The sequence below is a fragment of the Hemitrygon akajei genome, unplaced genomic scaffold (assembly GCF_048418815.1).
Source record: "Hemitrygon akajei unplaced genomic scaffold, sHemAka1.3 Scf000083, whole genome shotgun sequence".
Taxonomy (NCBI): Eukaryota; Metazoa; Chordata; class Chondrichthyes; order Myliobatiformes; family Dasyatidae; genus Hemitrygon; species Hemitrygon akajei.
This window is the reverse complement of record NW_027331969.1, coordinates 156,841-184,091: the sequence shown is the minus strand read 5'-3', so window position 1 is coordinate 184,091 and position 27,251 is coordinate 156,841. Positions and strand designations below refer to the sequence as shown.

The following is a 27,251-nucleotide window of genomic DNA, read 5'->3' as shown; positions in this document are numbered from 1 at the left end:
AGTGTGGGAAGGGATTCACTCACAGCCTACCCACAGACACGCCAGTGAGTTCACCGTGGGGAGATATCATTCTCCTTCTCTCAGTGTGGGAAGGGATTCACTCACAGCCTACCCACAGACAGGCCAGCGAGTTCACCTTGGGGAGATATCATTCTCCTTCTCTCAGTGTGGGAGGGGATTCACTCACAGCCTACCCACAGACTGGCCAGTGAGTTCACCGTGGGGAGATACCATTCTCCTTCTCTCAGTGAGGGAAGGGATTCACTCACAGCCTACCCACAGACACACCAGTGAGTTCACCGTGGGGAGATATCATTCTCCTTCTCTCAGTGTGGGAAGGGATTCACTCACAGCCTACCCACAGACTGGCCAGTGAGTTCACCGTGGGGAGATATCATTCTCTTTCTCTCAGTGTGGGAAGGGATTCACTCACAGCCTACCCACAGACACGCCAGTGAGTTCACCGTGGGGAGATATCATTCTCCTTCTCTCAGTGTGGGAAGGGATTCACTCACAGCCTACCCACAGACACACCAGTGAGTTCACCGTGGGGAGATATCATTCTCCTTCTCTCAGTGTGGGAAGGGATTCACTCACAGCCTACCCACAGACAGGCCAGTGAGTTCACAGTGGGGAGATATCATTCTCCTTCTCTCAGTGTGGGAAGGGATTCACTCACAGCCTACCCACAGACACACCAGTGAGTTCACCGTGGGGAGATATCATTCTCTTTCTCTCAGTGTGGGAAGGGATTCACTCACAGCCTACCCACAGACACACCAGTGAGTTCACCGTGGGGAGATATAATTCTCCTTCTCTCAGTGTGGGAAGGGATTCTCTCACAGCCTACCCACAGACAGGCCAGTGAGTTCACCGTGGGGAGATATCATTCTCCTTCTCTCAGTGTGGGAGGGGATTCACTCATAGCCTACCCACAGACACACCAGTGAGTTCACCGTGGGGAGATATCATTCTCCTTCTCTCAGTTTGGGAAGGGATTCTCTCACAGCCTACCCACAGACTGGCCAGTGAGTTCACCGTTGGGACATATCATTCTCCTTCTCTCAGTGTGGGAAGGGATTCACTCACAGCCTACCCACAGACACACCAGTGAGTTCACCGTGGGGAGATATCATTCTCCTTCTCTCAGTGTGGGAAGGGATTCTCTCACAGCCTACCCACAGACAGGCCAGTGAGTTCACCGTGGGGAGATATCATTCTCCTTCTCTCAGTGTGGGAAGGGATTCACTCACAGCCTACCCACAGACTGGACAGTGAGTTCACCGTGGGGAGATATCATTCTCCTTCTCTCAGTGTGGGAAGGGATTCACTCACAACCTTACCACAGACACACCTGTGAGTTCACCGTGGGGAGATATCATTCTCCTTCTCTCAGTGTGGGAAGGGATTCTCTCACAGCCTACCCACAGACAGGCCAGTGAGTTCACCGTGGGGAGATATCATTCTCCTTCTCTCAGTGTGGGAGGGGATTCACTCACAGCCTACCCACAGACACACCAGTGAGTTCACCGTGGGGAGATATCATTCTTCTTCTCTCAGTGTGGGAAGGGATTCTCTCACAGCCTACCCACAGACTGGCCAGTGAGTTCACCGTGGGGAGATATCATTCTCCTTCTCTCTGTGTGATGGAGGGGATTCACTCACAGCCTACCCACAGACAGGCCAGTGAGTTCACCGTGGGGAGATATCATTCTCCTTCTCTCAGTGTGGGATGGGATTCACTCACAGCCTACCCACAGACTGGCCAGTGAGTTCACCGTGGGGAGATATCATTCTCCTTCTCTCAGTGTGGGAAGGGATTCACTCACAGCCTGCCCACAGACACGCCAGTGAGTTCAACGTGGGGAGATATCATTCTCCTTCTCTCAGTGTGGGAAGGTATTCACTCACAGCCTACCCACAGACACGCCAGTGAGTTCACCGTGGGGAGATATCATTCTCCTTCTCTCAGTGTGGGAAGGGATTCACTCACAGCCTACCCACAGACAGGCCAGCGAGTTCACCGTGGGGAGATATCATTCTCCTTCTCTCAGTGTGGGAGGGGGTTCACTCACAGCCTACCCACAGACAGGCCAGTGAGTTCACCGTGGGGAGATATCATTCTCCTTCTCTCAGTGTGGGAGGGGATTCACTCACAGCCTACCCACAGACACACCAGTGAGTTCACCGTAGGGAGATATCATTCTCCTTCTCTCAGTGTGGGAAGGGATTCTCTCACAGCCTACCCACAGACTGGCCAGTGAGTTCACCGTGGGGAGATATCATTCTCCTTCTGTCAGTGTGGGAAGGGATTCTCTGACAGCCTACCCACAGACAGGCCAGTGAGTTCACCGTGGGGAGATATCATTCTCCTTCTCTCAGTGTGGGAGGGGATTCACTCACAGCCTACCCACAGACTGGCCAGTGAGTTCACCGTGGGGAGATATCATTCTCCTTCTCTCAGTGTGGGAAGGGATTCACTCACAGCCTACCCATAGACAGGCCAGTGAGTTCACCGTGGGGAGATATCATTCTCCTTCTCTCAGTGAGGGAAGGGATTCACTCACAGCCTACCCACAGACTGGCCAGTGAGTTCACCGTGGGGAGATACCATTCTCCTTCTCTCAGTGAGGGAAGGGATTCACTCACAGCCTACCCACAGACACACCAGTGAGTTCACCGTGGGGAGATATCATTCTCCTTCTCTCAGTGTGGGAAGGGATTCACTCACAGCCTACCCACAGACTGGCCAGTGAGTTCACCGTGGGGAGATATCATTCTCTTTCTCTCAGTGTGGGAAGGGATTCACTCACAGCCTACCCACAGACACGCCAGTGAGTTCACCGTGGGGAGATATCATTCTCCTTCTCTCAGTGTGGGAAGGGATTCACTCACAGCCTACCCACAGACACACCAGTGAGTTCACCGTGGGGAGATATCATTCTCCTTCTCTCAGTGTGGGAAGGGATTCACTCACAGCCTACCCACAGACTGGCCAGTGAGTTCACCGTGGGGAGATACCATTCTCCTTCTGTCAGTGAGGGAAGGGATTCACTCACAGCCTACCCACAGACACACCGGTGAGTTCACCGTGGGGAGATATCATTCTCTTTCTCTCAGTGTGGGAAGGGATTCACTCACAGCCTACCCACAGACACGCCAGTGAGTTCACCGTGGGGAGATATCATTCTCCTTCTCTCAGTGTGGGAAGGGATTCACTCACAGCCTACCCACAGACACACCAGTGAGTTCACCGTGGGGAGATATCATTCTCCTTCTCTCAGTGTAGGAAGGGATTCACTCACAGCCTACCCACAGACTGGCCAGTGAGTTCACCGTGGGGAGATATCATTCTCCTTCTCTCAGTGTGGGAAGGGATTCACTCACAGCCTACCCACAGACTGGCCAGTGAGTTCACCGTGGGGAGATATCATTCTCCTTCTCTCTGTGTGAGGGAGGGGATTCACTCACAGCCTACCCACAGACAGGCCAGTGAGTTCACCGTGGGGAGATATCATTCTCCTTCTCTCAGTGTGGGAAGGGATTCACTCACAGCCTACCCACAGACTGGCCAGTGAGTTCACCGTGGGGAGATATCATTCTCCTTCTCTCAGTGTGGGAAGGGATTCACTCACAACCTTACCACAGACACACCTGTGAGTTCACCGTGGGGAGATATCATTCTCCTTCTCTCAGTGTGGGAAGGGATTCTCTCACAGCCTACCCACAGACAGGCCAGTGAGTTCACCGTGGGGAGATATCATTCTCCTTCTCTCAGTGTGGGAGGGGATTCACTCACAGCCTACCCACAGACAGGCCAGTGAGTTCACCGTGGGGAGATATCATTCTCCTTCTCTCAGTGTGGGAAGGGATTCTCTCACAGCCTACCCACAGACTGGCCAGTGAGTTCACCGTGGGGAGATATCATTCTCCTTCTCTCTGTGTGAGGGAGGGGATTCACTCACAGCCTACCCACAGACAGGCCAGTGAGTTCACCGTGGGGAGATATCATTCTCCTTCTCTCAGTGTGGGAAGGGATTCACTCACAGCCTACCCACAGACTGGCCAGTGAGTTCACCGTGGGGAGATATCATTCTCCTTCTCTCTGTGTGGGAGGGGATTCACTCACAGCCTACCCACAGACAGGCCAGTGAGTTCACCGTGCGGAGATATCATTCTCCTTCTCTCAGTGTGGGAAGGGATTCACTCACAGCCTGCCCACAGACACGCCAGTGAGTTCAACGTGGGGAGATATCATTCTCCTTCTCTCAGTGTGGGAAGGGATTCACTCACAGCCTACCCACAGACACGCCAGTGAGTTCACCGTGGGGAGATATCATTCTCCTTCTCTCAGTGTGGGAAGGGATTCACTCACAGCCTACCCACAGACAGGCCAGCGAGTTCACCGTGGGGAGATATCATTCTCCTTCTCTCAGTGTGGGAGGGGATTCACTCAGAGCCTACCCACAGACTGGCCAGTGAGTTCACCGTGGGGAGATACCATTCTCCTTCTCTCAGTGAGGGAAGGGATTCACTCACAGCCTACCCACAGACACACCAGTGAGTTCACCGTGGGGAGATATCATTCTCCTTCTCTCAGTGTGGGAAGGGATTCACTCACAGCCTACCCACAGACTGGCCAGTGAGTTCACCGTGGGGAGATATCATTCTCTTTCTCTCAGTGTGGGAAGGGATTCACTCACAGCCTACCCACAGACACGCCAGTGAGTTCACCGTGGGGAGATATCATTCTCCTTCTCTCAGTGTGGGAAGGGATTCACTCACAGCCTACCCACAGACACACCAGTGAGTTCACCGTGGGGAGATATCATTCTCCTTCTCTCAGTGTGGGAAGGGATTCACTCACAGCCTACCCACAGACAGGCCAGTGAGTTCACAGTGGGGAGATATCATTCTCCTTCTCTCAGTGTGGGAAGGGATTCACTCACAGCCTACCCACAGACACACCAGTGAGTTCACCGTGGGGAGATATCATTCTCCTTCTCTCAGTGTGGGAAGGGATTCACTCACAGCCTACCCACAGACACACCAGTGAGTTCACCGTGGGGAGATATAATTCTCCTTCTCTCAGTGTGGGAAGGGATTCTCTCACAGCCTACCCACAGACAGGCCAGTGAGTTCACCGTGGGGAGATATCATTCTCCTTCTCTCAGTGTGGGAGGGGATTCACTCATAGCCTACCCACAGACACACCAGTGAGTTCACCGTGGGGAGATATCATTCTCCTTCTCTCAGTTTGGGAAGGGATTCTCTCACAGCCTACCCACAGACTGGCCAGTGAGTTCACCGTTGGGACATATCATTCTCCTTCTCTCAGTGTGGGAAGGGATTCACTCACAGCCTACCCACAGACAAACCAGTGAGTTCACCGTGGGGAGATATCATTCTCCTTCTCTCAGTGTGGGAAGGGATTCTCTCACAGCCTACCCACAGACAGGCCAGTGAGTTCACCGTGGGGAGATATCATTCTCCTTCTCTCAGTGTGGGAGGGGATTCACTCACAGCCTACCCACAGACACACCAGTGAGTTCACCGTGGGGAGATATCATTCTCCTTCTCTCAGTGTGGGAAGGGATTCACTCACAGCCTACCCACAGACTGGCCAGTGAGTTCACCGTGGGGAGATATCATTCTCCTTCTCTCAGTGTGGGAAGGGATTCACTCACAACCTTACCACAGACACACCTGTGAGTTCACCGTGGGGAGATATCATTCTCCTTCTCTCAGTGTGGGAAGGGATTCTCTCACAGCCTACCCACAGACAGGCCAGTGAGTTCACCGTGGGGAGATATCATTCTCCTTCTCTCAGTGTGGGAGGGGATTCACTCACAGCCTACCCACAGACACACCAGTGAGTTCACCGTGGGGAGATATCATTCTTCTTCTCTCAGTGTGGGAAGGGATTCTCTCACAGCCTACCCACAGACTGGCCAGTGAGTTCACCGTGGGGAGATATCATTCTCCTTCTCTCTGTGTGAGGGAGGGGATTCACTCACAGCCTACCCACAGACACACCAGTGAGTTCACCGTGGGGAGATATCATTCTCCTTCTCTCAGTGTGGGAAGGGATTCACTCACAGCCTACCCACAGACTGGCCAGTGAGTTCACCGTGGGGAGATACCATTCTCCTTCTCTCAGTGAGGGAAGGGATTCACTCACAGCCTACCCACAGACACACCGGTGAGTTCACCGTGGGGAGATATCATTCTCTTTCTCTCAGTGTGGGAAGGGATTCACTCACAGCCTACCCACAGACACGCCAGTGAGTTCACCGTGGGGAGATATCATTCTCCTTCTCTCAGTGTGGGAAGGGATTCACACACAGCCTACCCACAGACACACCAGTGAGTTCACCGTGGGGAGATATCATTCTCCTTCTCTCAGTGTGGGAAGGGATTCACTCACAGCCTACCCACAGACTGGCCAGTGAGTTCACCGTGGGGAGATATCATTCTCCTTCTCTCAGTGTGGGAAGGGATTCACTCACAGCCTACCCACAGACACACCAGTGAGTTCACCGTGGGGAGATATCATTCTCCTTCTCTCAGTGTGGGAAGGGATTCTCTCACAGCCTACCCACAGACAGGCCAGTGAGTTCACCGTGGGGAGATATCATTCTCCTTCTCTCAGTGTGGGAAGGGATTCACTCACAGCCTACCCACAGACTGGACAGTGAGTTCACCGTGGGGAGATATCATTCTCCTTCTCTCAGTGTGGGAAGGGATTCACTCACAACCTTACCACAGACACACCTGTGAGTTCACCGTGGGGAGATATCATTCTCCTTCTCTCAGTGTGGGAAGGGATTCTCTCACAGCCTACCCACAGACAGGCCAGTGAGTTCACCGTGGGGAGATATCATTCTCCTTCTCTCAGTGTGGGAGGGGATTCACTCACAGCCTACCCACAGACACACCAGTGAGTTCACCGTGGGGAGATATCATTCTTCTTCTCTCAGTGTGGGAAGGGATTCTCTCACAGCCTACCCACAGACTGGCCAGTGAGTTCACCGTGGGGAGATATCATTCTCCTTCTCTCTGTGTGATGGAGGGGATTCACTCACAGCCTACCCACAGACAGGCCAGTGAGTTCACCGTGGGGAGATATCATTCTCCTTCTCTCAGTGTGGGATGGGATTCACTCACAGCCTACCCACAGACTGGCCAGTGAGTTCACCGTGGGGAGATATCATTCTCCTTCTCTCAGTGTGGGAAGGGATTCACTCACAGCCTGCCCACAGACACGCCAGTGAGTTCAACGTGGGGAGATATCATTCTCCTTCTCTCAGTGTGGGAAGGTATTCACTCACAGCCTACCCACAGACACGCCAGTGAGTTCACCGTGGGGAGATATCATTCTCCTTCTCTCAGTGTGGGAAGGGATTCACTCACAGCCTACCCACAGACAGGCCAGCGAGTTCACCGTGGGGAGATATCATTCTCCTTCTCTCAGTGTGGGAGGGGGTTCACTCACAGCCTACCCACAGACAGGCCAGTGAGTTCACCGTGGGGAGATATCATTCTCCTTCTCTCAGTGTGGGAGGGGATTCACTCACAGCCTACCCACAGACACACCAGTGAGTTCACCGTAGGGAGATATCATTCTCCTTCTCTCAGTGTGGGAAGGGATTCTCTCACAGCCTACCCACAGACTGGCCAGTGAGTTCACCGTGGGGAGATATCATTCTCCTTCTGTCAGTGTGGGAAGGGATTCTCTGACAGCCTACCCACAGACAGGCCAGTGAGTTCACCGTGGGGAGATATCATTCTCCTTCTCTCAGTGTGGGAGGGGATTCACTCACAGCCTACCCACAGACTGGCCAGTGAGTTCACCGTGGGGAGATATCATTCTCCTTCTCTCAGTGTGGGAAGGGATTCACTCACAGCCTACCCATAGACAGGCCAGTGAGTTCACCGTGGGGAGATATCATTCTCCTTCTCTCAGTGAGGGAAGGGATTCACTCACAGCCTACCCACAGACTGGCCAGTGAGTTCACCGTGGGGAGATACCATTCTCCTTCTCTCAGTGAGGGAAGGGATTCACTCACAGCCTACCCACAGACACACCAGTGAGTTCACCGTGGGGAGATATCATTCTCCTTCTCTCAGTGTGGGAAGGGATTCACTCACAGCCTACCCACAGACTGGCCAGTGAGTTCACCGTGGGGAGATATCATTCTCTTTCTCTCAGTGTGGGAAGGGATTCACTCACAGCCTACCCACAGACACGCCAGTGAGTTCACCGTGGGGAGATATCATTCTCCTTCTCTCAGTGTGGGAAGGGATTCACTCACAGCCTACCCACAGACACACCAGTGAGTTCACCGTGGGGAGATATCATTCTCCTTCTCTCAGTGTGGGAAGGGATTCACTCACAGCCTACCCACAGACTGGCCAGTGAGTTCACCGTGGGGAGATACCATTCTCCTTCTGTCAGTGAGGGAAGGGATTCACTCACAGCCTACCCACAGACACACCGGTGAGTTCACCGTGGGGAGATATCATTCTCTTTCTCTCAGTGTGGGAAGGGATTCACTCACAGCCTACCCACAGACACGCCAGTGAGTTCACCGTGGGGAGATATCATTCTCCTTCTCTCAGTGTGGGAAGGGATTCACTCACAGCCTACCCACAGACACACCAGTGAGTTCACCGTGGGGAGATATCATTCTCCTTCTCTCAGTGTGGGAAGGGATTCACTCACAGCCTACCCACAGACTGGCCAGTGAGTTCACCGTGGGGAGATATCATTCTCCTTCTCTCAGTGTGGGAAGGGATTCACTCACAGCCTACCCACAGACTGGCCAGTGAGTTCACCGTGGGGAGATATCATTCTCCTTCTCTCTGTGTGAGGGAGGGGATTCACTCACAGCCTACCCACAGACAGGCCAGTGAGTTCACCGTGGGGAGATATCATTCTCCTTCTCTCAGTGTGGGAAGGGATTCACTCACAGCCTACCCACAGACTGGCCAGTGAGTTCACCGTGGGGAGATATCATTCTCCTTCTCTCAGTGTGGGAAGGGATTCACTCACAACCTTACCACAGACACACCTGTGAGTTCACCGTGGGGAGATATCATTCTTCTTCTCTCAGTGTGGGAAGGGATTCTCTCACAGCCTACCCACAGACAGGCCAGTGAGTTCACCGTGGGGAGATATCATTCTCCTTCTCTCAGTGTGGGAGGGGATTCACTCACAGCCTACCCACAGACAGGCCAGTGAGTTCACCGTGGGGAGATATCATTCTCCTTCTCTCAGTGTGGGAAGGGATTCTCTCACAGCCTACCCACAGACTGGCCAGTGAGTTCACCGTGGGGAGATATCATTCTCCTTCTCTCTGTGTGAGGGAGGGGATTCACTCACAGCCTACCCACAGACAGGCCAGTGAGTTCACCGTGGGGAGATATCATTCTCCTTCTCTCAGTGTGGGAAGGGATTCACTCACAGCCTACCCACAGACTGGCCAGTGAGTTCACCGTGGGGAGATATCATTCTCCTTCTCTCTGTGTGGGAGGGGATTCACTCACAGCCTACCCACAGACAGGCCAGTGAGTTCACCGTGCGGAGATATCATTCTCCTTCTCTCAGTGTGGGAAGGGATTCACTCACAGCCTGCCCACAGACACGCCAGTGAGTTCAACGTGGGGAGATATCATTCTCCTTCTCTCAGTGTGGGAAGGGATTCACTCACAGCCTACCCACAGACACGCCAGTGAGTTCACCGTGGGGAGATATCATTCTCCTTCTCTCAGTGTGGGAAGGGATTCACTCACAGCCTACCCACTGACAGGCCAGCGAGTTCACCGTGGGGAGATATCATTCTCCTTCTCTCAGTGTGGGAGGGGATTCACTCACAGCCTACCCACAGACTGGCCAGTGAGTTCACCGTGGGGAGATACCATTCTCCTTCTCTCAGTGAGGGAAGGGATTCACTCACAGCCTACCCACAGACACACCAGTGAGTTCACCGTGGGGAGATATCATTCTCCTTCTCTCAGTGTGGGAAGGGATTCACTCACAGCCTACCCACAGACTGGCCAGTGAGTTCACCGTGGGGAGATATCATTCTCTTTCTCTCAGTGTGGGAAGGGATTCACTCACAGCCTACCCACAGACACGCCAGTGAGTTCACCGTGGGGAGATATCATTCTCCTTCTCTCAGTGTGGGAAGGGATTCACTCACAGCCTACCCACAGACACACCAGTGAGTTCACCGTGGGGAGATATCATTCTCCTTCTCTCAGTGTGGGAAGGGATTCACTCACAGCCTACCCACAGACAGGCCAGTGAGTTCACAGTGGGGAGATATCATTCTCCTTCTCTCAGTGTGGGAAGGGATTCACTCACAGCCTACCCACAGACACACCAGTGAGTTCACCGTGGGGAGCTATCATTCTCCTTCTCTCAGTGTGGGAAGGGATTCACTCACAGCCTACCCACAGACACACCAGTGAGTTCACCGTGGGGAGATATAATTCTCCTTCTCTCAGTGTGGGAAGGGATTCTCTCACAGCCTACCCACAGACAGGCCAGTGAGTTCACCGTGGGGAGATATCATTCTCCTTCTCTCAGTGTGGGAGGGGATTCACTCATAGCCTACCCACAGACACACCAGTGAGTTCACCGTGGGGAGATATCATTCTCCTTCTCTCAGTTTGGGAAGGGATTCTCTCACAGCCTACCCACAGACTGGCCAGTGAGTTCACCGTTGGGACATATCATTCTCCTTCTCTCAGTGTGGGAAGGGATTCACTCACAGCCTACCCACAGACAAACCAGTGAGTTCACCGTGGGGAGATATCATTCTCCTTCTCTCAGTGTGGGAAGGGATTCTCTCACAGCCTACCCACAGACAGGCCAGTGAGTTCACCGTGGGGAGATATCATTCTCCTTCTCTCAGTGTGGGAGGGGATTCACTCACAGCCTACCCACAGACACACCAGTGAGTTCACCGTGGGGAGATATCATTCTCCTTCTCTCAGTGTGGGAAGGGATTCACTCACAGCCTACCCACAGACTGGCCAGTGAGTTCACCGTGGGGAGATATCATTCTCCTTCTCTCAGTGTGGGAAGGGATTCACTCACAACCTTACCACAGACACACCTGTGAGTTCACCGTGGGGAGATATCATTCTCCTTCTCTCAGTGTGGGAAGGGATTCTCTCACAGCCTACCCACAGACAGGCCAGTGAGTTCACCGTGGGGAGATATCATTCTCCTTCTCTCAGTGTGGGAGGGGATTCACTCACAGCCTACCCACAGACACACCAGTGAGTTCACCGTGGGGAGATATCATTCTTCTTCTCTCAGTGTGGGAAGGGATTCTCTCACAGCCTACCCACAGACTGGCCAGTGAGTTCACCGTGGGGAGATATCATTCTCCTTCTCTCTGTGTGAGGGAGGGGATTCACTCACAGCCTACCCACAGACACACCAGTGCGTTCACCGTGGGGAGATATCATTCTCCTTCTCTCAGTGTGGGAAGGGATTCACTCACAGCCTACCCACAGACTGGCCAGTGAGTTCACCGTGGGGAGATACCATTCTCCTTCTCTCAGTGAGGGAAGGGATTCACTCACAGCCTACCCACAGACACACCGGTGAGTTCACCGTGGGGAGATATCATTCTCTTTCTCTCAGTGTGGGAAGGGATTCACTCACAGCCTACCCACAGACACGCCAGTGAGTTCACCGTGGGGAGATATCATTCTCCTTCTCTCAGTGTGGGAAGGGATTCACACACAGCCTACCCACAGACACACCAGTGAGTTCACCGTGGGGAGATATCATTCTCCTTCTCTCAGTGTGGGAAGGGATTCACTCACAGCCTACCCACAGACTGGCCAGTGAGTTCACCGTGGGGAGATATCATTCTCCTTCTCTCAGTGTGGGAAGGGATTCACTCACAGCCTACCCACAGACTGGCCAGTGAGTTCACCGTGGGGAGATATCATTCTCCTTCTCTCTGTGTGAGGGAGGGGATTCACTCACAGCCTACCCACAGACAGGCCAGTGAGTTCACCGTGGGGAGATATCATTCTCCTTCTCTCAGTGTGGGAAGGGATTCACTCACAGCCTACCCACAGACTGGCCAGTGAGTTCACCGTGGGGAGATATCATTCTCCTTCTCTCAGTGTGGGAAGGGATTCACTCACAACCTTACCACAGACACACCTGTGAGTTCACCGTGGGGAGATATCATTCTCCTTCTCTCAGTGTGGGAAGGGATTCTCTCACAGCCTACCCACAGACAGGCCAGTGAGTTCACCGTGGGGAGATATCATTCTCCTTCTCTCAGTGTGGGAGGGGATTCACTCACAGCCTACCCACAGACAGGCCAGTGAGTTCACCGTGGGGAGATATCATTCTCCTTCTCTCAGTGTGGGAAGGGATTCTCTCACAGCCTACCCACAGACTGGCCAGTGAGTTCACCGTGGGGAGATATCATTCTCCTTCTCTCTGTGTGAGGGAGGGGATTCACTCACAGCCTACCCAAAGACAGGCCAGTGAGTTCACCGTGGGGAGATATCATTCTCCTTCTCTCAGTGTGGGAAGGGATTCACTCACAGCCTACCCACAGACTGGCCAGTGAGTTCACCGTGGGGAGATATCATTCTCTTCTCTCTGTGTGGGAGGGGATTCACTCACAGCCTACCCACAGACAGGCCAGTGAGTTCACCGTGCGGAGATATCATTCTCCTTCTCTCAGTGTGGGAAGGGATTCACTCACAGCCTGCCCACAGACACGCCAGTGAGTTCAACGTGGGGAGATATCATTCTCCTTCTCTCAGTGTGGGAAGGGATTCACTCACAGCCTACCCACAGACACGCCAGTGAGTTCACCGTGGGGAGATATCATTCTCCTTCTCTCAGTGTGGGAACGGATTCACTCACAGCCTACCCACAGACAGGCCAGCGAGTTCACCGTGGGGAGATATCATTCTCCTTCTCTCAGTGTGGGAGGGGATTCACTCACAGCCTACCCACAGACTGGCCAGTGAGTTCACCGTGGGGAGATACCATTCTCCTTCTCTCAGTGAGGGAAGGGATTCACTCACAGCCTACCCACAGACACACCAGTGAGTTCACCGTGGGGAGATATCATTCTCCTTCTCTCAGTGTGGGAAGGGATTCACTCACAGCCTACCCACAGACTGGCCAGTGAGTTCACCGTGGGGAGATATCATTCTCTTTCTCTCAGTGTGGGAAGGGATTCACTCACAGCCTACCCACAGACACGCCAGTGAGTTCACCGTGGGGAGATATCATTCTCCTTCTCTCAGTGTGGGAAGGGATTCACTCACAGCCTACCCACAGACACACCAGTGAGTTCACCGTGGGGAGATATCATTCTCCTTCTCTCAGTGTGGGAAGGGATTCACTCACAGCCTACCCACAGACAGGCCAGTGAGTTCACAGTGGGGAGATATCATTCTCCTTCTCTCAGTGTGGGAAGGGATTCACTCACAGCCTACCCACAGACACACCAGTGAGTTCACCGTGGGGAGATATCATTCTCCTTCTCTCAGTGTGGGAAGGGATTCACTCACAGCCTACCCACAGACACACCAGTGAGTTCACCGTGGGGAGATATAATTCTCCTTCTCTCAGTGTGGGAAGGGATTCTCTCACAGCCTACCCACAGACAGGCCAGTGAGTTCACCGTGGGGAGATATCATTCTCCTTCTCTCAGTGTGGGAGGGGATTCACTCATAGCCTACCCACAGACACACCAGTGAGTTCACCGTGGGGAGATATCATTCTCCTTCTCTCAGTTTGGGAAGGGATTCTCTCACAGCCTACCCACAGACTGGCCAGTGAGTTCACCGTTGGGACATATCATTCTCCTTCTCTCAGTGTGGGAAGGGATTCACTCACAGCCTACCCACAGACACACCAGTGAGTTCACCGTGGGGAGATATCATTCTCCTTCTCTCAGTGTGGGAAGGGATTCTCTCACAGCCTACCCACAGACAGGCCAGTGAGTTCACCGTGGGGAGATATCATTCTCCTTCTCTCAGTGTGGGAGGGGATTCACTCACAGCCTACCCACAGACACACCAGTGAGTTCACCGTGGGGAGATATCATTCTCCTTCTCTCAGTGTGGGAAGGGATTCACTCACAGCCTACCCACAGACTGGCCAGTGAGTTCACCGTGGGGAGATATCATTCTCCTTCTCTCAGTGTGGGAAGGGATTCACTCACAACCTTACCACAGACACACCTGTGAGTTCACCGTGGGGAGATATCATTCTCCTTCTCTCAGTGTGGGAAGGGATTCTCTCACAGCCTACCCACAGACAGGCCAGTGAGTTCACCGTGGGGAGATATCATTCTCCTTCTCTCAGTGTGGGAGGGGATTCACTCACAGCCTACCCACAGACACACCATTGAGTTCACCGTGGGGAGATATCATTCTTCTTCTCTCAGTGTGGGAAGGGATTCTCTCACAGCCTACCCACAGACTGGCCAGTGAGTTCACCGTGGGGAGATATCATTCTCCTTCTCTCTGTGTGAGGGAGGGGATTCACTCACAGCCTACCCACAGACAGGCCAGTGAGTTCACCGTGGGGAGATATCATTCTCCTTCTCTCAGTGTGGGATGGGATTCACTCACAGCCTACCCACAGACTGGCCAGTGAGTTCACCGTGGGGAGATATCATTCTCCTTCTCTCAGTGTGGGAGGGGATTCACTCACAGCCTACCCACAGACTGGCCAGTGAGTTCACCGTGGGGAGATATCATTCTCCTTCTCTCAGTGTGGGAAGGGATTCACTCACAGCCTACCCATAGACAGGCCAGTGAGTTCACCGTGGGGAGATATCATTCTCCTTCTCTCAGTGAGGGAAGGGATTCACTCACAGCCTACCCACAGACTGGCCAGTGAGTTCACCGTGGGGAGATACCATTCTCCTTCTCTCAGTGAGGGAAGGGATTCACTCACAGCCTACCCACAGACACACCAGTGAGTTCACCGTGGGGAGATATCATTCTCCTTCTCTCAGTGTGGGAAGGGATTCACTCACAGCCTACCCACAGACTGGCCAGTGAGTTCACCGTGGGGAGATATCATTCTCTTTCTCTCAGTGTGGGAAGGGATTCACTCACAGCCTACCCACAGACACGCCAGTGAGTTCACCGTGGGGAGATATCATTCTCCTTCTCTCAGTGTGGGAAGGGATTCACTCACAGCCTACCCACAGACACACCAGTGAGTTCACCGTGGGGAGATATCATTCTCCTTCTCTCAGTGTGGGAAGGGATTCACTCACAGCCTACCCACAGACAGGCCAGTGAGTTCACCGTGGGGAGATATCATTCTCCTTCTCTCAGTGTGGGAAGGGATTCACTCACAGCCTACCCACAGACACACCAGTGAGTTCACCGTGGGGAGATATCATTCTCCTTCTCTCAGTGTGGGAAGGGATTCACTCACAGCCTACCCACAGACACACCAGTGAGTTCACCATGGGGAGATATAATTCTCCTTCTCTCAGTGTGGGAAGGGATTCTCTCACAGCCTACCCACAGACAGGCCAGTGAGTTCACCGTGGGGAGATATCATTCTCCTTCTCTCAGTGTGGGAGGGGATTCACTCATAGCCTACCCACAGACACACCAGTGAGTTCACCGTGGGGAGATATCATTCTCCTTCTCTCAGTTTGGGAAGGGATTCTCTCACAGCCTACCCACAGACTGGCCAGTGAGTTCACCGTTGGGACATATCATTCTCCTTCTCTCAGTGTGGGAAGGGATTCACTCACAGCCTACCCACAGACACACCAGTGAGTTCACCGTGGGGAGATATCATTCTCCTTCTCTCAGTGTGGGAATGGATTCTCTCACAGCCTACCCACAGACAGGCCAGTGAGTTCACCGTGGGGAGATATCATTCTCCTTCTCTCAGTGTGGGAGGGGATTCACTCACAGCCTACCCACAGACACACCAGTGAGTTCACCGTGGGGAGATATCATTCTCCTTCTCTCAGTGTGGGAAGGGAGTCTCTCACAGCCTACCCACAGACTGGCCAGTGAGTTCACCGTTGGGACATATCATTCTCCTTCTCTCAGTGTGGGAAGGGATTCACTCACAGCCTACCCACAGACAGGCCAATGAGTTCACCGTGGGGAGATATCATTCTCCTTCTCTCAGTGTGGGAGGGGATTCACTCTCAGCCTACCCACAGACAGACCAGTGCGTTCACCGTGGGGAGAGGCCATTCACCTGCTCTGTTTGAGGGAGGGGAACTACTCAGTCATCCAGTCTGAAGATACATCAGCAAGTTCACACCACAGTGAGATGCTCCACCTGTTCTGACTGTGGGAAGCAATTCATTCCATTGTCGATGCTGAAGATATCTGCTAAAGTTCACCAGTGAGAGGACATTGACCTGCTCGGATGGTGGGAAGACATTCACATGCTCAACCAGACCACAGTGACACCAATGAGACCAGTGACACCGGAGAGAAGCCATTCTCCTGCTCTGAATATGGGAACGGGTTCACTCAATCATCTCAACTGAATGAACAGCAGCGAGTTCACACTGAGAAGAGGCCATTCACCTGCTCAGACTGTGGGAAGAGAATCACTCACTCGTCCACGCTACATAGACACCAGAGAGTCCACACTGGGGAGAGGCCATTCACCTGCTCAGACTGTGGGAAGAGAATCACTCACTCGTCCAACCTACACAGACACCAGCGAGTCCACACTGGGGAGAGGCCATTCACCTCCTCAGACTGTGGGAAGAGAATCACTCACTCGTCCACACTACATAGACACCAGCGAGTCCACACTGGGGAGGGGCCATTCACCTGCTCAGACTGTGGGAAGGGATTTACTCACTCGTCCAACCTACAGAGACACCAGCGAGTTCACACGAGGGAGATGCCATTCACAAGCTCAGACTGTGGGAAGGGTTTCACCCAGTCATCTCAACTGAAGTCACATCAGCGAGTCCACACTGGGGAGAAGCCGTTCACTTGCTCAGACTGTGGGAAAGGATTCGCTCGGTCATCTGAACTGAAGGTACATCAGCGAGTTCACACTGGGGAGATTCCATTCACCTGCTCAGACTGTGGGAAGGGATTTACTCACTCGTCCAACCTACACAGACACCAGCGAGTCCACACTGGGGAGAAGCCATTTATCTGCTCTGAATGTGGGAAGGTATTTGCTCAGTCATCTGAACTGAAGTCCAATCAGCGAGTCCACACTGGGGAGAAGCCGTTCACTTGCTCAGAATGTGGGAAAGGATTCGTTCGGTCATCTGTTCTGAAGTCACATCAGCGAGTTCATCCTCGGGAGATGCCATTCACCTGCTTAAACTGTGGGAAGGGATTCACTCACTCGTCCAACCTACAGAGACATCAGCGAGTCCACACTAGGGAGAAGCCATTCACCTGCTCTGAATGTGGGAAAGGATTCGCTCTGTCTTCTGAACTAAAGGTACATCAGCGAGTCCACACTGGTGAGAGGCCGTTCAGCTGCTCAGAATGTGGGAAAGGATTCATTCGTTCATCTCAACTCCTGAGACACCAGCAAATTCACACTGGGGAGAAACCATTCATCTGCTCAGAATGTGGGAAGGGATTCACTGATTCAGTTCATCTGAAAGAACATCAGTTTGATCACACTGTGGAGAGGCCGTTCACCTGCTCAGACTGTGGGAAAGGATTCACTCGGCGTTTTAGTCTATTAACGCACCAGTTAGATCACAGTGAGGAAAAACCATTCACATGCTCTGAATGTGGGAAAGGATTCATCCAGTCATCTCAACTGAAGGAGCAACAGCGAATCCACACTGGGAAGAAGCCGTTCGTCTGCTCTGAATGTGGGATGGGATTCACTCAGTCATCTCAACTGAAGTTACATCAGCGAGTTCACACTGGGGAGAGGCCATTCATCTGCTCTGAATGTGGGAAAGGATTCAGTCGTTCATCTCAGCTCTTGAGACACCAGCGAATTCACACTGGGGAGAAACCATTCATCTGCCCAGAATGTGGGAAGGGATTCACCGATTCAGCTCAGCTGAAAGAACATCAGCTTGTTCACACTGGGGAGAGGCCGTTCACCTGCTCTGAATGTGGGAAAGGATTCAGTCGTTCATCTCAGCTCTCGAGACATCAGCAAACTCACACTGGGGAGAAACCATTGTGAGGAAATGCGGATATATAACAAATCATTTTGAACCCAAGTAACCTCCAGCTAAAAGAATAATTGGGACTGAACAGGAATTTTTGAACTAAAGTAAACTCTGTCTTCATCAGTTAGGAAAGTAAACGGCTTATACTGGTTTCCTTTTAATTGTCAGAGGGACATTGAGAATTTGATAATGTATGTTGTACCCGTGTTTGAGTAAGCACTCATCGATAAGGACAGCAATGAACATCTGTCTGGAATGAAGTCAGGACCTTGCAAAGGGAATAGCTGATAAGGACTGGACTGTATATCCATCTGTATTCAAGCCTTGAGTTAGTGCACTCTGTTATCTAAGACCTTAAGTTTTGCACTAACAGACTTGGTTCTAATAGCAGCTTGCAACAGTGACGTATGGGACTTAGTATGTATAAATATACTGCTGTAACCTGACTGAGAGAGTGCACTTGTCAGATGGTTGGCAGCACTGACATGCCTTCCCTTTGATAACTGGGTCTCAAACTCTTGCAAGAGAATCCAATAAACTGTGGTGCCTAGAGGAAACTGGTCTCCCGAGTTTTATTCAGATTCGACTTTAACATTGGGTGTCACGAACAGGATCCCAATACAGAGAGTGCGAAGCAGACAGACTGAGTAAGCGGCCGGACCACTCCGGGGCTGCGGAGACCGACCGGGCGCCCAACGGGTATTTCACCTTTTGTCGCTCTCCGTCAGTTCCTTTGGAGGTACGGTTCTTCGCCGAGGGCTGCTTGCATACCTTGACAGGATCGGGAAAGTATCTGTCGGAAGACTTGTAGAAAGTAGGCAAATTTTATTAATTGAGTAGGAGTCGGATCCTGGTAAATATATTAATTGAGCAGAAGAAGGTACCAGGTAAATTTTACTAACTGGGCAGGAGACAGACGTGCTGGGTAAATTTATCAATTGAGCACGTGGTGCCCGCTGGGTGAATTTATCTGATTGTTAATCGAGCAGGAGGCTTCGTGCTGGGTAAATTACTTAGAGAGCATGGAGTCGAGTGATACGAGTGGGCCGAGAGCAGCCCTACACAATGTGTGTGAGAGTTTTCCAGACAAGGAAAAAGATTTGTGAATGTTGACCGCAGCGCAGAATAAAAAGATTGGGGGGGGGGGGGATGTGGCCACTGAGCGGGAGCCTGCGATATCACCTCTTGAGAACAAGCAGTAAATTTGATATGGAAGATGAACTGTGGGAAAAAGTGGAAATTGTTGAAAAGGCAATGGAAGGATAAGGCAGATGCAAAGTGGAACAGTACATGATTAGCAAGTTGGAGGGATAATGCGTGTGACAAAGGGAGAGAGGTACGTACTGCAGAAGACACTAAAGGCGGAGTGTGAATGGGCGAATGTGCGCCGAAAGCGAGAGCAGGAAAAACAACGTCAGCAAACCAAGGCCGGCCTAGATAGGAGAGAAGGGCAGGAACGTCAGTCTGAAGTTCGAACTGACAGGGAAACAAGGGATCCCGAACCCATGTCTGGGATACAGATCCTGTTTGAGGACGGTGACCGTGATGAGGAGTGGGCACCCACCGTACTCCCCCCACCTTACCAGGGGCCGAGTGCACCCAGTGCTCCCGAACCCCAATCCTCCCAGTACTCAGATACGGTGGCCGCTCGGGTAAAACAGCGGCAGCGGGGAAGGGGAGGCTCTCTATATCCTCAGATCCAGAAAGGGAATACAGAGGATTATTCCGAGACAGGGAGGGGAGAATCCACTGAAACCCCAGAGTTAATGGCTCCACAGAGACAATTGCCCACCCGAATGCTGCCTAATCCATGAGCAGCGGAGGAGGGACAGCTCTCAGTGATTCCTGTGTATGCACCCTGGAAGCCTCAAAAGATGACTGGAGAGGTTAAAGGAAAAGAGGGCAGTGCATTACTGGCCGAAGTTCCAGGTTTCCTTTGGTGACAGACAGGATTAGTGCTTCCCCATACCACCATTAGGGTTTGCCCTGGGTTCAAGCTAAAGAGCTTGGGTTTCTTGCCTACAAACTGACGAAACAGTCCTCTAGCACCAAGGGAGACTGGCAAGACTTGGCCAACTCCGATGCTGGAAGGAGTCAGAGGTGAAGACGGGACATCTTGTAAGACACTCTTAATATTGACCGAACCCAAGACGTTGTACCACATCTCCGGATAATTTCGGTCCATGAAGTTGGCCGCACCAAATTCACCCCACTGTTTGGATCACCGTGAACGAAGGACAGACTCTCCCACCCTACGGCATTACCCCCTCAAGCCCAAGGCAACGTTTTATGAGGATGGAAGGTCTCTGGTAATCCAGCGAGGAAACAATGTTCTGGCTATTCGATAATGACGGACAGTGACGTAAGCCTCTTTCAAAACAGCTGTTTCCGCCCAGAAGGCTGAGCTGTTCACTCTGACTCGTGCCTGTATCCTAGCAACAGATTTAAATGAGAACTTTTACACAGACTCCCGTTATGCACAGACTACGGAGCTTTGAGGGTTTCCTGACTTGTTTTGGCTACCCCATTTTAACCTACCTTTGCAAACAACTTACTCAGCACTCTACAGCTACCTCGAGTTTTGGCTATTATAGAATGTGCAGCCCATACTGGGGTATCTGATGAGATATCTATTGGCAATGCCAGGGCTGATGCAGCAGCTAGACAGACAGCCTCGAATCCTACAATTTTTGACCCCTTGGGAGCCCAGCAAGCTCCTATTAGACAAAATCTAAGGATGGGCATGCCAGACATGGAGGAGATACGTACGTTTCAGGAGGACGCCCCTGAAGGAGAGCGTGAACTATGGTCCCACATGGTTTGCCACCTTGAACCTCGGAACAATGTATGGGTGACCTCTGCAGGTCAGGTCTGTGTTCCCTCTGTGTTCTTACCTATTTTGATAGATGATGTACATAATTGTACACGACTGGGCAAGGAGGGAATGGTTGAATGGTTAATACATTATTACAATCTTGCTGGCACCCTGATTTCCAGAAAGCAGCTGCATAGCGTGCACACGCCCAGCTAATCCACAGCCACTTCCAGGACAGCGGGGATACGAGGCGCATGTGGAAGGGCATCCAGGACATCACCAATTACAGGACAACATCACCTGCAGACCAGCTAGCAGATGTTCTCACTGACATCTTCCACATCTCCCTGAGCAGCGTCACCGTTCCAACGCGCTTCAAGGCCGCCACTATCGTCCCCGTGCCGAAGAAGTCTTCAGTGTCCTGCCTGAATGACTACCGTCCCGTTGCACTCACATCCATCATCATGAAGTGTTTCGAGAGGCTCGTCATGAGGCATATCAAGACCCTGCTGCCTCCCTCACTGGACCCCCTGCAGTTTGCGTGCCGTCCCAACCGCTCAACAGATGCTGCCATTGCTACCTCCCTCCACCTGGCCCTAACCCACCTGGACAAAAAATACACATGCGTTCAACTGCTGTTCATAGACATCAGTTCAGCATTCAACACAATCATCCCTCAGAAACTGATTGGAAAGCTGAGCCTACTGGGCCTGACCACCTCCCTCTGCAACTGGATCCTAGACTTCCTGACTGGGAGACCTCAGTCAGTCCGGATCGGGAACAGCATCTCCAACGCCATCACACTGAGCACGAGGGTCCCCCAGGGTTGCGTGCTCATTCCACTGCTGTTCACTCTGCTGACCCACGACTGTGCTGCAACACACAGCTCAAACCATATCATCAAGTTCGCCGATGACACCATCGTGGTGGGTCTCATCAGCAAGAACAACGAGTCAGCTTACAGAGAGGAGGTGCAGCAGCTAACGGACTGGTGCAGAGCCAACAACCTGTCTCTTAATGTGAACAAAAACAAAAGAGATGCTTGTTGACTTCAGGAGGGCACAGAGCGACCACTCTCCGCTGAACATCGACGGCTCCTCGGTAGAGATCGTAAAGAGCACCAAATTTCTTGGTGTTCACCTGACGGAGAATCTCACCGGATCCCTCAACACCGGCTCCATAGCAAAGAAGCCCGGCAACGTCTCTACTTTCTGCGAAGGCTGAGTAAATTCCGTCTCTCACCCCCATCCTCATCACATTCTACAGGGGTTGTATTGAAAGCATCCTGAGCAACTGCATCACTGCCTGGTTCGGAAATTGCACCATCTCGGATCGCAAGACCCTGCAGCGGATAGTGAGATCAGCTGAGAGGATCATCGGGGTCTCTCTTCCCGCATTCACCGATATTTACACTACACGCTGCATCCGCAAAGGAAACAACATTATTGTTATGGACGGAAAGTTATCCGACCAAGCAGGAACGTGGTATCAGAGAAAATGTATCCGCGACAAGAATGAGACTGTACACCAGATCACAGGATTACACTTGTTTATTGGTAAGGTAAAATATTAGCATAAATGACACTTCATTGCGAAAAGCGGCTTAGCTTAACTACCCACGCTGTGCAACTGCCCTTTTCCCGATACAGGCAACACTTATCAACGCGCACGCTGTGCAACTGCCCTTTTCCCGATACAAGCAATACTTATCAACGTGTGGTTAATCCCACTCCCACACGACTCATACGGGGCCAGGAACAGGTGTGATGAAGCACCCACGCCAGCGAACGCGGTCTTCACCTGGGATGTTTCGTCCCCACCTGGGGTTCCTTCTGGTCTTGCTAGTTGTTGTCCTTCTCCACGGACTGCATGTCGTCCTCTCTCTGTCTACCTGCTTGTCTTCTCTCTCTCCTCTGCTTCTGCTTCTCTTCTCTCTCTCTCTCCTGCTTCTCACCTCACAGCCCCTGGCCCCTTTCTATATCCCCTTAGAACAATGGGAGCAATTAATATCTTCTTAAAACAATGACATAATAACGTCCTGTACAATGCCCCTACATGCCTACACGGTACAAGGACATCCTGTTTTGCCTCTACATGCCTACATGGTACAGTTACCACAGGACAATATAGGACGCGTTGCGGTTGACGAGCTGGGACCGATTGCATTGTTCCATTTCCTGGCCCGACGCCATCCATTCTGCTACATTAACAGCCCACTACCCCACCAAATACCACCTGCTCAGTGGGAGCTTATAGCAACCCATTAACCTCTCAAGTCCCACAGTCTTTTCCTACAATACACTCCACCCCTTCGGTACCAACTCGTCAACGGCGGCGAGGGGTTACACAGCGTTGAATAACCTGCTTGATCACAAAAACACATAAAGCCACAAAAATTATGAACAGAATAACAAACACAACCCATTGTACAATAGTATGTCCCCAATCACCAAATAAATCTGCAAACCAAGAGAAAGGCCCACCCTCGTGCGGTTGCTTATCCCGCTCAATATCCGCGCTTACTTCATGCAGATTGGCCACAGCCTCGCGTACATGATGTATTAAGTTAGTGACATTTTCCGTGACGTCCGGTATGTAGGTGCAGCACTCAGCGCCGATCACAGCGCAGGTACCGCCCTCCTTAGCTAACAGAAAATCTAAAGCTATCCTGTTTTGCAAGGCTACTGTTCTGATGGCAACCACCTCGGACGTCAAGGCATCAACCGCACCAGTTGTTTCCACCAATCCCTTGGCCGTTTCATTAGCAATAGACTCTACTAAATCACATAATTTGTCTACTTCTCGCGAAACTTTAACTACCCCATACCCGGGAATAATAGCCCCGAAAAATAGCTCAGCAGCACTCAGCCCCCTACGGACCCGGGCAGACTGATGATCTCGCAGTCTGGTCACATGGTGTAAGTAGGGGACTGCGTAAGCCAAATAGCAGCAACCGTTCCACAGATAGGGTAACCAGGGGTAGGCCGTATCACCACAGATCCAATACGTACCATTCAAAGCCCCTTTTCCCCCATGTACCCTACCTGTGGTATGGGTCGTGGTTCCGTTACAGTAACTGTTACCAACCCTAATCCCCCTACGCGTACGCCTGCACACACAATCCCGACCTACTATCCCGGCCGCGACCGGGAAGGTCGGCGGGGCACTCCCTTTATCATAAACGGGAATGTACCACCCCGTAAACAGGTGCTGGTACATCGGTAAGTTGGTAACATTATCTGAGGGCGGATCTACTTCCCCCGTGTTGTTATTAAACCGTACCCACGCCCAATATTTATTGTTATGGACGGAAAGTTATCCGACCAAGCAGGAACGTGGTATCAGAGAAAATGTACCCGCGACAAGAATGAGACTGTACACCAGATCACAGGATTACACTTGTTTATTGGTAAGGTAAAATATTAGCATAAATGACACTTCATTGCGAAAAGCGGCTTAGCTTAACTACCCACGCTGTGCAACTGCCCTTCTCCCGATACAGGCAATACTTATCAACGCGTACGCTGTGCAACTGCCCTTTTCCCGATATAAGCAATACTTATCAACGTGTGGTTAATCCCACTCCCACACGACTCATACGGGGCCAGGAACAGGTGTGATGAAGCACCCACGCCAGCGAACGCGGTCTTCACCTGGGATGTTTCGTCCCCACCTGGGGTTCCTTCTGGTCTTGCTAGTTGTTGTCCTTCTCCACGGACTGCATATAGTCCTCTCTCTGTCTACCTGCTTGTCTTCTCTCTCTCTCTCCTCTCCTCTGCTTCTCTTCTCTCTCTCTCTCCTGCTTGTTTTTGCCACATGCTCCAGTGCGCCGCATCCACATCGGCGGTCACCTGCAGTTCAAACGGCACACCAGGTACCCTTGGAGACAAAGGTAGCGCTTGTTGTACAGCTAGCTTAGCATCTTCAAACGACTTCTGTTGTTCTTCGCCCCACTCAAAGGGGGCCTTTTTCCGGGTGACCACATAGAGAGGGCGCAGGAGGCCGGACAGGTGCGGAATATGCCTCCGCCAGTAACCTAGCAACCCAAGGAATCGTTGCGTGTCCGTCTTGTTAGAGGGGGTGGCAATATTAATTATTTTCTGCCGCACCTTTTCCGGAATGACTTGCTCTCCCGCATGCCACTGAATGCCCAGGAACACGACTGACTGACTTGGTCCCTGGACTTTAGCGGGGTTAACCGCCCAGCCCCGTTGTGTGAGGTATGCGGTTAGAGATTCCAGGGCCTCTTGTACTGTGTCCATATCACAACCCTGAACCATAATGTCATCAATATAATGGTGAATAATAATACTAGGTATGGTGGTGAATTCTGCCAGGTCTCGGGCTATCAATCCATGGCATACGGTGGGAGAGTGGAGATAACCCTGAGGTAGTCGGGTAAATGTATACTGTCGCCCCTTCCAAGTGAAGGCAAATTGATCCTGCGATTCGGGGCTAATAGGAATACTAAAGAAGGCATTGGCCAGGTCAATCACAGCATACCAACTCCCGTTCTCCTGCGCGGCGATATTTTCAATAATAGTTACTATGTCCGGAACGGCCGCCGCCAATGGAGGAGCCGCTCTATTCAGCCGGCGGTAATCGACCGTCATTCGCCACGAGCCGTCTGGTTTCTGTACTGGCCATATTGGGCTATTAAACGGGGAAGTGGCTGGTCGCACAATGCCTTCCTGGACCAAAGCCTGTACCGTCTCGGTTATGGCATCATGCCCCCCAGGAATGCGGTATTGGGGAACGCTGACCGGAGAAAGAGGAGCGGGGATGTGGACCGGTTCCCACCTTGCCTTTCCCACAATTACTCTGGTAGCCCTTATCCCAAAAGTGAACGCACCCCTTGTGGTTTGTAGCTGTAACCCTCTTAAGATGTTCATACCCAGTATACATTCTTCCGTGGGAGCCACCAGTACCCGCCGCACCACCGGGGTATGATTGCCAATAGTGAGGCGGACCGAAATCTCTCGGGCCCGCGTCAGAGCTCCTCCCATACCCTCAATGTGGTACGGTGGTCCTTTCCACTTATCTGGATTGCCCGGTATTACCGTATGTTCAGCCCCAGTATCAACCAAGGCTAGATGGCGCTGGTCATTCCCCTTACCCCAGTGGACTATTACAGGTATATAAGGCCGGGGGTCACCCTTTGTCCACTCTGTGGTGATGCGATACACCAGGGCAACCCCGCCAACCTCCTATTCTTTACATGGCACTGGTGCCTTCCATTTAGCCGCCTCCTCCTGCAATGTTTTACGCACCAGCTGTTGCACATCGTCCAAGCTGGGATAAAGGGAAGGGGACGACTTGCTCACATCATTACTCTTCAGACCCGGTCCTCCCTCCACCTTTCCCTTCACTTTGGTCTTATACAATGCATGCAGGACAGAGGTGGGCTTACCATCTATTTCTTCCTTACGGACACCTGCCTGCAACAGTGAGAGGAACAGTTCTCGCCTACTCGGTCCTGGCGGTCCCTCTTTCTTCTGCCGATCCGCAGACACGGGCCGAGCCCGGCTACGGGGGGTGGCTATTTCAGACAAAGTCTGCAGGGCCCCTATAACACGGGCGATAGGGCTCCTGATCAAGCGTCCCGTCATTGATAACACAACTCCCCGTAATGCGGGAGCCGCTGAGCGGACCAGGCGGGTCTGCATACCGGCGGTGAAGAGTTCATCCTCTGGCCCTCCCCCATGGGCCCACTGGCCCAGCCGATGGGCATATAGGGCAGCCGCCAGGGCTTGCTGCCGCAGCACCTGTGCTCCTTCCTCCCCCGTCTCCCAATCCGCAACTTTATGGTCCCAATCCATAGCGGAAGGGAAGACTCTATGGGCGGCTGCAGTAACAGTATAGAACAAATAATCAGTGTCGACGCTCCGACCCCGCAACTCTTGATTAAGGCGAGGGTCTGTGGCTAACGTCCCCATACCTACCAACTCCTCCGGAGTTAGATAGATATGCCCCCCTCCTTCTTCCCATATCCGTAATAACCAAGCCGCCAAAGGTTCCGATGGTTTCTGCCGGAACCTCTGGCCCATCCCGGACAATTCCTTCATGGTGTAATCCTTATATTGTACCTGCCTCCGACCCGCATTTAGGGCCTCCCCCGGTCTTACCCGCGCATCGCCCTCGGCCTGAGCATAGTCAGAATCAAAATCGTTTCCCTCCGCCTCACCCTGGGGGGTAGGATAAGTATACGTGGTGACCATTGCCGGCCGGGCTTGGGCTTGGGCGGTATCCTCTCCCGAGCCAGGGCC

General features: G+C 52.3%; 1 protein-coding gene across 1 annotated transcript in view; it reads left to right on the top strand.

Moving 5' to 3' along the window:
- The window catches only part of LOC140722675 (uncharacterized), a 136,568-nt gene extending 117,587 nt beyond the window's left edge, over positions 1–18,981 (top strand). The window contains exon 6 of the mRNA XM_073037381.1: positions 18,782–18,981. Coding sequence (XP_072893482.1) covers positions 18,782–18,981 — 200 coding nt within the window. The remainder of the gene's footprint in view (positions 1–18,781) is intronic.
- The last annotated feature ends 8,270 nt before the right edge of the window (positions 18,982–27,251 follow it).